Source organism: Carassius auratus, chromosome 12 (assembly GCF_003368295.1).
Source record: "Carassius auratus strain Wakin chromosome 12, ASM336829v1, whole genome shotgun sequence".
NCBI lineage: Eukaryota > Metazoa > Chordata > Actinopteri > Cypriniformes > Cyprinidae > Carassius > Carassius auratus.
Genome location: NC_039254.1, coordinates 5,607,391 through 5,623,835, shown reverse-complemented (window position 1 = coordinate 5,623,835; position 16,445 = coordinate 5,607,391). Strand labels below are relative to the sequence as shown.

At 34.7% G+C, this 16,445-nt stretch overlaps 1 protein-coding gene across 4 annotated transcripts; it reads right to left on the bottom strand.

Moving 5' to 3' along the window:
- Window positions 1-484: 484 nt before the first annotated feature.
- rnf157 (ring finger protein 157) lies at window positions 485-15,673 on the bottom strand. Of its 4 annotated transcripts, XM_026276536.1 has the most exons (20): window positions 15,318-15,673; window positions 15,147-15,250; window positions 14,002-14,120; window positions 13,022-13,110; window positions 12,207-12,353; window positions 11,930-12,047; window positions 11,704-11,770; window positions 11,562-11,605; window positions 11,267-11,314; window positions 11,037-11,108; window positions 10,669-10,828; window positions 10,368-10,480; window positions 9,243-9,466; window positions 8,922-9,030; window positions 8,069-8,177; window positions 7,798-7,979; window positions 6,640-6,705; window positions 6,504-6,552; window positions 5,710-5,829; window positions 485-2,803 (listed from the first exon to the last, which is right to left on the bottom strand). In XM_026276536.1, the coding sequence occupies exons 2-20, from the start codon at window positions 15,232-15,234 to the stop codon at window positions 2,655-2,657; spliced, it is 2,073 nt and encodes a 690-aa protein (XP_026132321.1). In that variant the 5' UTR covers window positions 15,235-15,250; window positions 15,318-15,673; the 3' UTR covers window positions 485-2,654. The 4 variants fall into 4 exon arrangements, 3 of the variants coding, with proteins under 3 accessions (XP_026132321.1, XP_026132320.1, XP_026132322.1); XM_026276535.1 differs by having other exon boundaries at window positions 15,147-15,673; XR_003293340.1 differs by lacking the exon at window positions 485-2,803 and having other exon boundaries at window positions 5,739-5,829; window positions 7,803-7,979; window positions 15,147-15,673.
- Window positions 15,674-16,445: the final 772 nt, after the last annotated feature.

Sequence of the window (16,445 nt, the reverse complement as noted above, 5' to 3'; positions counted from 1 at the left end):
TAATAATAATTATTATATATATATATATATATATATATATATATATATATATATATATATATATATACAAACAGAGAATGCTGTATAGTGAAAGTTCCTTGTAATTTTAGTTAATCAAATTTCCAATTAATTTGATTTACTATATTTATTTTTAATGAATGTACATGTTCTTTACAGCGGCCTGTCACATTTTTAGTCATGAAAATATCAATTTTAGCTCATAACAGCCTTCTATTTTGCCACCTGTACAATTGTGTTGATAATTAATAAGATACAAAGTAGATTTTAGTATTTTACGAAACTGATTGTTTTTTTTTTAATCAGTTGACATACAGGCATAAGATGACATCCCATGTCTATCACAGTCATTTTTACTGTAAATATCTGCCAACTACACTTGAACTGTAAATCTGAAAAAGAGAGAATAAAAATTGAGCTTAAAAAGAGAGAGTAAAATGCCTCAAACAAATCTTTTTTTAAGAAAAGCTTTATTGTGTTTTTGACATTTTTTAATCTTTATTCTACAAAAGTTGGATTGACGAAACCCATTCCTCATATGGGTTTAGTTTAGAGTCACACCTCCTGTTGCAGAAAGAGGACAGAACAAAAGCAACACAGATAACAAAACTGGAGAAAATACCCTTGAATTTATCCATGTTACTCCACAGATGTTTCTCTTTGCATGTTATTGTGACATTCTGCTTTAAACCATTCAGTGCATGGCTAAGTTTATCTGTATTGCCTGCAGACAACAACATGCTATTATGCTTCTGTATTGCTTGTTTTGTCACTCAATACCTTGCTTACACAGTGTGCAAGCTCAGTGCGGAAGGGCATATAGTGCAAATGTAAAAGGTGGAGGATTTCTATTTTCTAACTACCATGCACTTACCACATGCACCGCATTATCTGCTGTAAAGGGAAAATCTACTAGTGCATGTTTAAATTATACAATCCCATTTGGAGAAATTTCACACCATTCATACAGTACAATAATCAACACATTGAACTATTACAGTGATAACAAGAGCTAAGCTAACATAAAAATTAAATAAATTAAAATTTTCAACAAAAAATAAAAGTCTTGGTTCTCAAAGTAAAACAGACAAATTCCAGAGAGTTATAAGAGACTATTTGATTGTACTGTGAATCCTTTTTTCATTCAGATATTCCAGAAAAGTGTTCATGAATAAAACAAAAATGGCTCAGATGAAGGAATTGTGGGAATAATAGTAAACGAATGGATAGCTCACCCTAAAACATTCAATTACTTTTATTTACTTACTTATTAATGTCATTTGAACTTGCATGATGTTTTTTCTTTGGTGGAACACAATAAAAATCAACAATGTCCAATGTCATTTTGGGAAATACAATTTTTGGGTCAACTATCCCTTTTAGGGATTGGAAAGAGAACCCACAGGTCAGTAGAAGATTTTCATTACATAATAGTAACATAACCACTAACATACCACTGGTAAAAACAAAGTGCAAGCTTAAACGCTATAAATTTGGTTTGGCAGAATTGCCGAGAAACTGAAAGTTATTTTCAAGTTAGTGGCACACTTTTCCTTCATTTTCACTGTATAATGACTGCCGGAGCTAAGTAAACACTTTCAGTTGAGAATCCCTATAGGAAAGTACAAAACTTTTCAAAAGGAATACATAACAAAAAGGACTTTTAAAAGGATCCCAAAGTACCTAGCATAGCGATCCAAATCGGTCCAACAACACACTTCTGAAGAGCTACTTTAGCCAAGACTTGGCTACAAATTTAATAAATGTACAGTAGCATATGCTAAATTGTCTCTCAGACATGAAATTAACATGTTTTTTTTTAAACAAACTACACAAAAAGATTGACAGTTGATTTATGATATTTAACATACCATCAACAATTGCAATCACAGATGTGGATGTCACAGGCAAGTTTTCCCCAATATTTCCATGTCCTATACAAAATGATTGATAATGCTTTGTAGTAAGCAGTTCAGTAGTGTCTCCGTGGCCAGATGTGTAACACAATTTAGGCAGCTCAGTAGTGTGTGTCTTTTTAACATGCAAGACTGTACGTAGAGCTCAAAATGAGCTGCAGCAAACTGACAAGGGCAGAAACGTGAGCAAATACGTGTTATTGCTCTGAAGTTACTATTGTGAAGGACTTTTCCATCATATTCTTTTGAAACATCTATGTGGGTATTGTGGGCAGATTTCCAGTAGTACAAGTTGAAATATTCAAACGCTCAGTGACATTACTGAGGAGAATATCAGCAGGATTTGATTTTGAACTTTAAAAAGCATAGTCGCACAGCCTTGACAAGAAATTTGACATGAAATGCTTAGATCAGAGGTTGGATTCTTCATCATGTTCTCGTTTTCCTGCTTTTTACCGGGAGAGCTTGCTTGAGTCATCCCTTTATTTGTACGCATGGGGGGGGGGGAGCGTTGGTGTAAACATGGTGCCAAAAGAGCGCTAAAAACACCTATCACAATGGAGAAGAGAAACCACACTATCAATTCTCCCTGGTTTGCATTTGGGATTTGATCCATGAGTAATTGGTGTGGGCACAAGTTTGCGTGGACGTGGCATGAAGAAAGAGGCAGATATTCCTCTCAGGAGTGGAGTAGGTCTGTGACTGGGTGGATTGAGGATTTTACACAGCTAGGGGTCCACGATGAGATTTGTTCTTGGGATTCGCCACCTCATTGGAGACCCCTTGCTCTTCCAGGTTGATGTTGCTGATGGACGCATGGTGAGTCAAAGGATCCCGTCCATGACGATAGACATCGAGGTATAACAGACCTAACAAGAGAGTAGAATCGATGTGAGAAGACGCAAATGAAATAAAGAAGACAAATGAGAAGGTAAAATGATGAAGTAAAATGATGAGATTGTGGAAACTTGATTTGGAAAAAACTAAAAAACAACTCACTAAACCTTTTCCCCAAATCTTGGAGATCAATGTTTTTAAATAACATTCTTTAGGAACAGAATGTTTTTGCTTCAAACTTTGGCTGAATTGTCTGTCATGCAAACCAAGATTGTTCTTCAAGATTTCTGTGAACTGAAATGTCCCGCATTGAATATTCACCATGCATCCTAAGTATATGATGAAAAGGCTCTTTCAACCCTCAGAGGTCAAAAGGCAAATGCAAAGAATCCTACTGATGAAAACAGTGAATGGCAAAAAGGCTGAAACGTCTTTGTAAATCCATGACCTCTGTGAATTGCCTTCTAACTTGCTCCGTACCTATTCCTCAATCTGAACAGGACACGAGTCCTCATCTGTCGATTCCACAGATATCCAGGAAGATAGAGAGAAAGAGAGATGGGAAATGACGGAAGGGAAAACAGAGAGAAAAAAGAGACAACACAGCACATTTACAGCACATCAAGAGAATCAACCAGCCATCCACAGAAAATGAAAGTCGGATTGAAAGAAGGAGGAGAAGCTTGGTTTGCAGAGATAATGAGAGAAGATGATAGGGTCCTTTTGAAGAAAAAACTGCACTTTCACTGCAAACTTTTATCTTTAAAGGGGTTATATGATGCGATTTCAATTTTTCCCTTCTCTTTCGAATGTTACAAGCTCTTGGTGCATAAAGAAGATCTTTAAAGTTGCAAAAACTAAAGTCTCAAATCCAAAGAGATATTCTTTATAAAAGTTCAGAGTTAACCACTCCCTCCTAAAATGGCTCGTTCTGACAAGACCCCACATGTTTACTTCACAATGTGGGAAGATTTGCTTAATGCCACCCAAATGTTCACGCAAAGAAAGAAGATGACACTGTGTTTTGTTGTGACAGCAAAGCTACTTTGTTTGGCCTCCCAAAGAGAATACAACTAGAAATCAGTGGTTAAGCTTTATTTACAGCACTGTTCCAGAACAGTCCAACCCAAATATTCAGATGTGTGCAGCGGGTTTTGCGGATGACAAGGACTGTCGTGTAGCCTACAATGCCAGTGTCTGTTTCTATAAAGTGGGGCAATTCTAACTTTGCAAGGACAGTCTGGTGCTTCTGACTCACAGTCTGTAAGTATGTTTACATATGTAACGTTAAAGGATTTGGCACTGATGATTCATAACACAAGTTTTGAGCAGTGCAGATTAACTGTTAGAGCTTGTTGTTTGTTGTTTCTTGGATCACATATGCAGACATGGATTTATGTGTATGCAGCATGATATGCAACATGTAAAAAGACAGTATAAGTCATTTATTCCGTAATTATGTTCCAATTGGATGCAATTAATAATTGTTTGTAATGGATTTTATTGGTTTTGTCTCATCTCGCAGGTGTCCTGAAATTTTATCCTACCCGTCAGTCACACACATCATCACAGTGTTTAGGGGCGTAACATTTCCATCACACGCTTGAGGTATTCGGCCAATCACAATGCACTGGATAGCTGGCCAATCAGAGCACACCTCGCATTTCAGAACGAAAAGCTTTGTAAAAAACTACGTGTTTTAGAAACGAGGGGCATAAAGGAGAAACAATAATGTAATAACAATTTCAAGGACCCCCCTCAAAAACATTTAGTGAAAAATAGTTTTTGTTTTTATAAGTAAATGTATATTATATTTTATTATTATACATACTGTCAGTTTAAGTGTTTAAAGTTTAAGGGCCAATTTAACTATCAGCTTAAAAACTACTGTCAGGATTTACAAATGACACGCAGTGAGGACCGTCCCTAAGATTTGCACTTGTCAATTCACTGGTATTTGTGGCACTATTTAATGACCTGAAAAAGCATATCTTAAGGCAGGCCGTAATTTGTGCTACTCTTGGTAGATTGTGCTGGTCATTGGGGAAGATGTTGCATCTGTGTTCTTTAATGCGTAACTAGTCAGTAAATCACTTGCAGAGTTTTCCACTCCCATCTGCTCTTTAATGTTCATTTGCCGTTTAGTAAATCTGGCCCTAAATTTACTGAATTTGACCATTCATTTGCAAAACATAAGATTAATCCTAATTATTTTATTCTATATATATAAAAAAGTAAATATTTTCCAGATAACATTTTACACACATTGATCATTTTATGTACAATACTAGGTCCTAATGCACAAAATCTTAAAGGGGTATCATTATATCTATGGTCTGTTATCGCTCCAGATCTAATTAAATGAAAGACACTTTTAAAAGTATCTTATTTGCCCAAATTTTTTTCGAGCCAATTGGATATTTTGGACTGTGTAGTAATCACGGTGAATATAAATATGATGATGATGATTATGAATCATATTTTGCAGTCTATCATGTGAAAAGCTTCATTTGTGCCCTTCCAGAGAGAAAGCTTTCTCTGAATGAAAGTAACCAAGGGTTGGAGATTAACAGAATATGCTGGCATAAGAGGGAAGATGAGCTGAAAAATGAAGGGATGAAGGTAGAAATGAAGGGAGACGCAAAGCTACTTTGAGCTGGCAGACACTGAACACGAACTTAACTATTAGTATGGCCCAGAGAGATAGAAACAAGTCACACATACACATAAACACACACAAAAGTGGGGGGTTAAAGGGCATGGCCATTGTACCAATTAACACTACACAAAATTACAGCAGGGTCAGAGTAAGGAAGTGCATGAGCAGACAAAGTCAACAGTGTTTTAGAGCCAGTTGCTGTTTTAATGGGACACCTTGAATCCGCCTCACCCAATCCCTTCCAATCAGAAAGTCCATGTTCGAGAGGTTGCCACTCACCAGCGAATCGGCCATCAGGAGGCTGCTCATTGTCCAGGCCTGTCATATAGTGGGTGTCAGACTGCCCCTGATTGTTATTGTCAAACTCTGGACAAGGCACCTCGCTCCTCCTGCGCCCACCTGCAAGCGAGGTCAAAGGTCAAACAAGAGCAGCCGAGGCAGGGCATGGCAGCCAAATGGAGTACAGCAGTGAGGAGTCAGAGCGATGGAGTGCAGGATGCTACTCGCCAGCCATTTAGTGATGACTGCGGTTGATGGATGCACAAATACTCATGTAAAAGCGAACAGATGCAAGGTGCGTGCACAAGAACACATCCAACAGACACTAGAGCAATCATTTCTTCACATTAGTAAGAATACAACACATCAAATAAGAAACACATGAAAAATGTCCATGCAAAATGGCAGTTAGTTACAATACAAGAAAACAAAAGCAAAACCTTAATTAGTTGCCCACAATTAGTTGGCCAAAAGAAAGTTTAGCATTAATACAGATGCACACTTCTTATAATAAATAACAGGTAGAAACCTGGATACTCTATGCTTGTATGTGGGCTGATTAAATGGAACATGAAAATCTAACTGTATTCGCCTCAAATGAGTCAAATGTGATATTTATATTTGTAGTGAGCGACCTCTGGCCCACCTGCAAACACAAGTTATTCATCAAGCAGGTGTGTAGGCAGATTTAGAAGCTCTTGTAGATTAAGTACCACCTACACTGCAGTGTTTTTCTCCTCAATCTAGCGTACAGTGTTGTGATAAGTACAGCCAATAGCTGAAGTTACAATTACCATGTTCTTTGGTGGGAGATGCGCAATCTTCCTCAGTCACATCATTACCCTAAGAAGGAAACCACAAATCTGAGTTAATAATAAGTAATAAAATAAAATGCTGGTTTAAGACGCTTGGCTGTTTGAATGTTTTAACCTCTGAATCCTGTTCTTCAAGAATGACAGCCACAAAGTTATGCCCTTTTGCCTCGTTGGGGATTTCCTGTGGACACATGTAAATATGTTCTCTGTAAGACACAATATATTATATTTTAGGAATAGATCTTGGCATAAACTTGTCAATTTTTGACAATGGTGGTATTATAACATATAGCAAGTTTTGGTTACAGTGTTGTGATAACTTTTGACCAATGAAATTCCATGACTTCCCAATGACCTTTCAATTAAAAAAAAAAACAAAAAAAACAATTAAATAGAGATTGCATTTACAAAGAGTATTTTCTTGGCAAATGAAACAGGCAAGGCAAATTTATTCATATTGCAAATGTTGTATACAATTTTTACATTCTTTTTTTTTTCAAATCATAAAATGATCACAAAACCCAAATGAAAAATAAATATACTAAAATGCATTTGAAATACATCTATTCAAGGTATCCTACAATTACATTTACATAATTATGTACTCAATACAAATACCCTGCAATTGTACTTTTAGTATACTAACTTAAAGTCTGCTAAATTGGAAAAACTAATTTTGTACTTAATGCACTTTAATTGTGCAGAGGTAATGAAGTCCAACTAATAATATACTAAAGTATATTTGATTGTGCCAAACTGGAACTATTGCAAGTATACTTTGGGTATGTTTTAAATATATCAAGTTTTTAAAGATTGATATAATTCAAAGATCATACAGTCCTCATTAATAGTGACATTAAAACACATTGCAGGCTTAATATGAATAAATGTGCATTGTGTACAAGTAGTACTCCAAATACAATTTTATCATAATTTTTTAAATAATTAAAAATAATAATAATTCTCAGTCTCAGTGACATGTCAGTAAATATGTCAATATATTTGAACTATACTTAGTATGAAATAACAGAATTTTAAATATAGAAACTAGAAAATATGCATTAGATACAGTTTAAAGCTCAGCATAGCTGTTATGTCTTTATTATTATTTAAAAAATATATATATTAACCACTACCCACACTGTTTAATTTATTAGGTGCTAAAACCTAATAACCTATTCCTAATATCAGCATGTACTAAAGCATCTGAATATAAAAAAAACAAAACAAAAGTAAGAAATGATGCTGCTTCTAAGCCTTCTAACTGTCTTACCTCACCCTCATGTTGGGAAGGTGCTCGGCTCTCTGCTCGGGTCTCAGCGGCCTCCTCTCCCTCGGCACCAGCCATGTAGGATCCGGACATTGAAGAGAGTGTGTCTGTGCTGATCTGAGAGTGCTGGCTATGAGAGGATGCCATTGACATCACAGACTGGGCCAGGCTGCTGCTTATTGGATCTGAACAGGACAGGAAGTAAACAGGAAGACACATACATGTAAAGGAGCTCTGGTGTGTGTTTCCGTGAGATTTAACTGTAATGCTGTACCCTCTGGGGAGGTGATTGTGGAGGACAGAGGGGTCCCATTGCAGGAGGACTGATCTATGGCCCCAGAGGATGACAGGGTGATGTTGTCACTTTCAGGAGTCACTCCAGACTGCAGTAAAAAACACAATACAACACTGATGATCAGATTGAAGTTTATAATCATCATCACTAGTGGGCATTGTATTATAAATACATGAGATTAAATATTTTTTTCAAAAATTGTGTTAGTATTCTGTAGTCTTTCATATCATACTGATTCATATATTTATTTAAAAAATGATCATTCAAACGTCTGGCGTTAGTAAGATTTTCTATTTTGGAAGACATGAATGCTTTCATTTAGCAAGAATAAATTAAGCTGATCAAAAGTGACATTAAAGATGATAATAAAAAACAAAAAAAAAATTAAAATATACATTTTGGATGAATTAAATTTACCAAATGTGACCGATTTTCTGCTGTCACAATTTTCTGCTATTTAAAAAAATCATTAAAAAAATAATCATGATTTACACAAAAATATTAAGCAGCACAATTGTTTTCAACATTCATAATAATAAGAAATTTCCTTGAGCAGCAAATCAGCATATTAGAATGATTTCTGGAAGATCATGTGACACTGAAGACTGAAGTAATGACAACTTTGCCATCACAGGAAGAAATTACATTTTAAAATATATCAAAATATATATATTTTTATTCAATAATATTTCACATTATTATTGTTTTTATTGTATTTTTGGTCAAATAACTGCAGTTAAAAAAAGAAACATTTAAAAACTCTTATTAACCCCAAAATTGTGCATAAAATAATAGGTATACAAAAAATATACAAGTACTATAAAGCCTGCACCTCTTGCTGTTCTGCATGCAGTTTTCTCCTGCACGTTTGCACTTCAGACTCACTGCATGACTTCTCATCCTCCTCCTCAGGCAGCACTGAAGAATTCTGGGAGAGGGATCTAGAGAGTTCCCAGAATACATGATTAGCAACAACTCATTTATCTATTTACTAAATTATATCATTTAACCTTCAATAAAAGCTGTAAAGTGACAGGAACGTGTTTTAGTAACACCCAGCAAATGTTCTGTAGACATTAAACAACAGTTGTTGTTTTTTTACAGTAATTCCAAAATACTACACCATTCAATCCTTCAGTTAAGGTTCACTCACTTAGAGGCACTCTTCTTGTGTTTCACATTCTGGCTGGAGTTGACCGAGTGTTCTAGCGGAGAGAGGGAGCGTGCAGGCGTGAGGTGGCTATCACTGCCATATGTGGGCACAGATCCAGAAACATGGCCCTGAAGTGGAGGAGCAGATGGTGATGGGTTCAGGGGCCCATTCAAGGCCTCCAACAGGGACACAGCTTCATAGCCTGGTGGGATGTGCTCTGATGCCTGTAGTAAACATACATGTGGCTGTGAACAACAGTAAAATACATCTTTTTGTATCAATAGATGGTGCATTCAGATGATTAGTGTATATTTGCATTCAACTGTGCAACTAACTTGTATCAGAGAGTGTTTGACTACTTAAACCATTAACCCTAATACATTGTGTTTAATATGCAAAGGCCTCTAAATTATCAACATGAACAAAACTTGCTGAAACAACTGTTGTACACTGACTGAACTAATGCAACTTAATATTAAAATATGAATATCAGATATGATACACCAGGCTTTTGAGGAACGTTTATTTGTATGTCATCATTGTATTTCATTGCATTATGATTTCCTCCCCCCTTAATAAAAACTACAGAGTTTGATTATAAAAACAAAACATTTGAATAGCACCATAACTCATAATATTGAGAGATATAGATGGATTAATGATATTTGATTGAATTTTATGTAAGTAGCCTTCTTTGCTGTTATTAAGATCTCACTGATTTACATTCCAGTCAGAATTTCATCTTACTTTTTGACCATATAAATATCAGCAACTGTACCAAATTTCATACTTCTGCTCATTTTGTGCTTCTTCATAGGTTATCTTTTCTCCTCAAATATGATGTTTTTTAGATTTAAATTCCACAAAACTGTTCCATTAAAAAAAAAAATCATATGTCAAGATTTAGAGGGTTAAAGTTAACGCTCCTAACAAAGTATTATGTACTCATCACAACCAACCAAACTCAGGAAAGTATTTATATTAAACCCCTAATCAGCTATTTTCTTTTTGACATTGACATTTGGGTCTTAGTAAAGCTAGATCAAATGCATTTATTTAGCTTTAAATAGATTTTTCTTGTATAAGGCTCTGTATGAACATTTTGAAACAAACATAGTGTGCTACCGAGTGCTCCTCTGAATCTGATGTCTGTGAGGTGATGACAGGGTTGAATCCAGTAGGTGTGAGTGGGCTCAGTTTTTTCCTCATCGCTCGAATTTGAAGGAGGGCACGAAACGCTATAGAAATTAAAAGGAGAAATTTGAAACGAGTCAAATATTTTATCTGAAACCATATAAAAAACAGCATCAACTAGTGTCAGTATGTCCAAAGTTTTATTTAAAGACATACCCGCCACAACATTTTTGTACAAGACACTATAGATAGAATTAGAATCATTTTCATAAATATAATAATATTGATTTACGCAGTCGACAGATGGGGCAACAGTTGGCCTGGTAACGCAGCGTGTCTGCGCAGGCGTTGCACAGGCACAGGTGTCTGCAGGGCAGGATAAGTGTGTCCCGCACGTCTGACAAACACACCACACATTCCGCGCTGTTGTCACTAATCTCATCTTCTGCCACCTGGAAACAAGAGTGTGCCATTTTTCATATATTGATACTAATTAATGAATGAAAGCTTAGAAGTAACAGTTGTTGTCCTTCTAAATTGATATGGAGAGAGCATTGACAACTATATCACAGTGAAGTGAAGTTTATTATATATCAATCATTTTGCTAATTTAAATCATTCTACTGTATTTGAATCTGATTCAATCTGACGATAATTTACCTTTGGTTCTTGACTGTTGTATTTGTTCTCTATACCGTAGATCTCCTGCAGCAGGTAACTAACACCATCCACCTAAGATATAATCACGATAAGATTAAGAGGTTTATTGAAAATTTTTATATTACATATTATTATATTTATATTATATTAATATAAAAGATTTTTATATTACAAAAATCATCAGCTTATTGTAAGCTATAAGATTACATAAATATTAAGAGGGCCCTTACCACTTGTTTCTGTTTCAGAGGTTTTACACAGTAACTTCCATCCATATGCTAGGAGAAAAAGACAGCGGCATTATATAATCACTAATCATCACAAGTGAAGTTATTTTAGTTAGATTAACTAAACTGGTTTTGACTATGCCAATAATATTATTTAATATGACTGAATCCAACTACATTAGTTAACACCAACAGAGATCATTTTAGTCTCAGATAAGGTAGAAACGGTACAACCACACTTTATTTGTAAACTAATTTAAACAAAATATTAAAAACATTTTACACAAAAAAAGCATACTTTCTCAAACGTTGCAAGAAGAACATGAGAGTGTCCCAAGTGTTCTGCACAACAAAAACATGGACACATATATTTAGATTTATTTCAAGATATACATCTCTACATATATATTTTAATAAATACCCAATAACATTAAACTCACCATCTCCCTCTTCCACTATTGCTTGTACAACCATGGGGTAGATGTCTTTATCCATGTCAAACAATAGCTGTGTAACAATAAACCAAATTACCAGGTTTACCCAAAGTACTCAAAGGACATGCATTATGAACTGCTCAGTAATTTCATTAACGAGACAGATTAATTCAGTCTGACCTATTTTATCCTCTCTCTAAAAACACAAGGTCACCGCTAGCAGGTGTGTTACCTCCTCATCTGCCCACTCTGATAAGTTGACGTAATGAGAGGGCAGACAGAACTGTTGGCAGACGCCGCGTTTGAAGTGCACCGTCTCTGACTGCAGAGAGCTGTCCTGCGGCAAGTATCTGTCAACAACACACAATGAACAGAGCAATGTAACCCAAGCTTTGATGTCATTTCCCAACTTGCTGCTCTCTGATCAACTGTTAAAGGCTGAGCTTGAAGTGTGTTATTAATAAAGAAAGAAAAAGGAATGCTCAAAGTGTGTCTAATGCTCAACTTACATTGGCACACCATTGTGAAACTCTTCAATGGCTTGGTAGTATATGGTGATGGTAACTTGTGTGTCGGCATCAAAGGTAAACTCAATATTATAGCAGCTTTGGCTTTTTCCAACTTCCTGTCCAGGAAGCTTCATGTCTTCACTACATCTGCAAAATGACAAACTTTACTAAGATTTCAGCAAAAAAATGCGAATGCACAGAAAGATAAATAATAGTCATCAATATATATATATATATATATATATGGTTTTATACTCTCAAAAAATTTGCATCTCAATAAATTTGATTATTGTGAAAAGGTTCTTTTTTTTTGTAACATTGCAAAATGTGAAACTTTAATATATCCTAGATTCATTACATATTAAGTAAAACATTTCAAAAGCTTTTTATTTTTATTTCGGTGATTAGAGCTTACAGCTCATGAAAGTCCAAAACCCAGTTACTCAAAAAAAGTTTCACTTTTTGAAATGTTACAAAAAAAAGAATAACTTTTTCACAATATTCAATTTTTTTTTATGCACCTGTATATATTAAATATAATAATATTGTGGCCAATGTCTTTAAGCTTTGAGCTATGTAAATGCTACTGCACAGCTAAAAAACTTAAAATGTACCTTTATTTGAAATATGCATTTAAAACTGACATTTTTCTCACATGGAAAAACTTTTCATCTTGCACTACACAGATTTCCATCTAATCAGATGTTCTATAAAATAATATGCAAAATACAAACAACAACTAAATATAATTAAAGCCTGCTTAGCTATTTAAAAAAAGAGACAACCTATTCAACATGTCCCACCCAATCTTTTACCGGACAAGTCGCAGAGTGTCTTTACGGATGTTGATGAGACTCCGGAGGGTCTTGACCGGCTCATGTGGAGGGGGAGCATTGTACGGGAACTACAAATAACAAGAGTCAAGAGAGAGTGTAAAATGACTGATTATAATAATATTTGAGAAGCACTTTGTTCTGTTTTATCAGCTCACATATCTGATACCCATAAATGATATCTTACAAAACTGAAAAATAATCTGGAAACAAAGCCACATTAAAAGGAAGTTGGTGCACACTGATGTCTAAACAAGCTGTTGTGCTGATTGTGGCTCTCTGTATTACTTACGGTAAGCCATCGCTTAAATTCACAATTCAAAATTGCATACAGTGTAACTAAAATACCCACCTCATACAGAAATACACGTATGGTTCCATAAAAGCAACACAAACTCTGCACACATACATATCAGGATACAAATCTGGATAATGCAAAGCAGTGTATAAAAACAGCTATATAATTACATGTGACATTTGTTCATGTATATTCCTGTGAATTATTAAAGCCTCCACCAACATATAGTTAATTTATATTAAACTAACCTAAATATTCAGTTCAAGTAACAAGCAGATTCATAAAGGATCAAATATGAGTCATATCTATTGTAAAGACTGTTTTAGAAAATATTTATAATGTAATGATTTATATGTATATTGTAAATGTATGAAACTATAAATTCTTCTAATGAAGATATTTATTTTAAAATGTCTTCAAATATGTTAATATTATAAAATCTTATAAAATAACACAAATGACATATGACATATAATATAAAATGCAAATCATTATGAGAATTACACATTTGAAAATATATGTGATTAATATGTATTTAAACAAAATAAGTCATGAAGCATATTGCTGATCATTTCTGGAAATTAGATCACACTAAAATCAATGAATATAAACATCAGCCAAAATGGCTGCATCTATGTTACCAGAAAACGAAATGAAATCTTACCACTACTGGTCTGTTGCCAAGGAAGTTGAGGTCAGTATTTTCACCAAACAGATAGCCTTCAGGATGAGTTGAATCAAATTTCTCTCCTCCCATAATGAAATGGCTAGCAAAATAACTCCCTGAATGACAAGGAACAGATCAAATGTTATAGATACTGAACAATTCAAAATGAACTGGTTTTAAGTTTTAAAAAAAAACACCAACACCAAGTCATTTTATCATTAGATCAGGCAGAAATAGGCTGGTTCTTTTATGTAAAATATACATATTAAATTTTTTGCAAAAGGCTGACTATTAAATGGTGTATGAAATATATAAATTCAAAAACCTCCATTGCTCAAAAGTGATGTTTGGGCACAATACAAGTAAAAGGATCCAAATGAAAATAAAGACAGGTTTAGCAGTCTGGAGAACAAATTGATTAAAGAAAGACAAGCTCAAGGGCAGACAGAGGATAGCCACCACCATGGGAAGATACCAGACAGATGAACGAGCTTGAAACTGGAGCAGGAGGCAGCAAGAATCAGGAACAAGTCCCAAGCTGTACATATAGAGTATCTGGTGACTTGTGGTTAACACACTGGCATCTTCTCATCTACGTGTCTTCTCAAAACATCATTCTAAAGTTAACAAGATGAGTGCTGCATTTTATAAACATACAGGAATACTGTTATCTAAAAATGAACAGTAAATTAATACATTAATACTTATTTCAGATCAGTTTAATGCTAAGCGCAAAACCATAAAAAGACATGTCGGTAGACTGTAGATACAGCAGCAATGGAATGATGAGCCCCATATCAATAGAAAGACAAGCATTTATGGGCCTACTCTGATTTTCAGAGACAGACTTGCTGACCAAGAAACAGCGGGTGGTGGCTCAGGCCCTCTGGAGTTCAAATGAACAGAAGGACCCTCTCAAGTTCAATTACAAATATTTAACTACATTTTTACACAATATTCCCCCAAAATTATAAGAGTATACAGTCTGAACGAGCTTGTGTTTATCTGGGCCAGTTTATTTTTTTAGATAGAATTTTGTAAATATAATAGAATAGAATATAAAAAGAACAAGAACAATATTTTATTATAATAAAATAACGATATAATACAATATAATATAATATAATATACAATAAACTTACCGGATTTGGGTGGGTATCTGTAAACAGAACTGGTTGAAATATCGACCTCCTCCACTCCTGCATTCTGACGGCTTGTCAAAGCTCCCATTTCCAATAGCTAAAAACTGAAATAACACTGAATGATTGCAATCCTACTGCTGCTGCGATTTCTTTAGTCCGAACATCTCCTACCTCACGCAAAAGCCCGTTCTTTGCTCTTCGCTTTTATATTTTTGGCCATGCACAGGATTAGTTGGTGCTCTTAATGCCCTGTAAGCTTCGCAGAGTCCCTCGTTGTTTTTGTCCGCAGACACAAGCTGCTCTTTGCGTCCTGCAGACTGTGGCCCTATGATAAGGCTGTCCGTGCCTCCGTGTTTGGCATCTTTAGCTAAGGTGTAAAGCGGAGTGAGGTGCTCTATAAATGACACAGTTTCTCTGTATGTTTATCATCATCATCATCATCATCATCCCTGTATCCTCTGTTCTCTAAGCGCTTGAGCGATGTGATGCAGAAACAGAATAAGAGGTAGAGTAGAGCTGCAGTGGACTTTAACAATAGTTTGTAAATGGGCGGGGCTTAGAGGCCCGGATGTTACCTCTTATTAATACATAATTATATACATATATAATATAAGGAGAAATGCTCTTTCACAGGAACCTATTGCCAGTGTTGGAAATGTTACTTTTGAAATTTAATGTGTTCCAGATTACAAGTTACCCTATATAAAATGTAATAAATAATGTAATTATTTAAATTACTTTATTAAAGTAATGTGGAATAACTTATTTAATTTGATTACTTTTAGATTTGTTCTGTGAATTTCTAATGTTTTCAACTGTCAATAATTTTCAGACATGTAAACCAGGCAAGGATAACCTTACAGTACTCAACACTGATCAGTTTTAGTCATTTTCGAAATCCTTCATTGCTTATAATAATTTAATTTTAAAGCACAACCACCACAAAATCAGACTTAATATGAGATCAGTCTGATGTTAAATACATATTTAAAACAGATTGAAATATGAATTATTTATTTTGAAATCAGATTTTTGGACAGTTATGACAGGAAACACTGGCATCTAACAACTGGCTTGGAAAAAAATCATCTTAAAAAATAAAACATAGGCAGTGTTTGGGAAAGTTACTTTTTAAAGCAATGGATTACAATATTGCGTTACTTCCTAAATAATTATGTTACTTAGTTAATTTTTATTGAAAGTAATGTGTTATGATACGTTTGCATTACTTTTTAAATCTGGGCTGGGCTTCTTTTTTTATATATATATATATAAAAAGTTATATATAAAAGTTCTCTT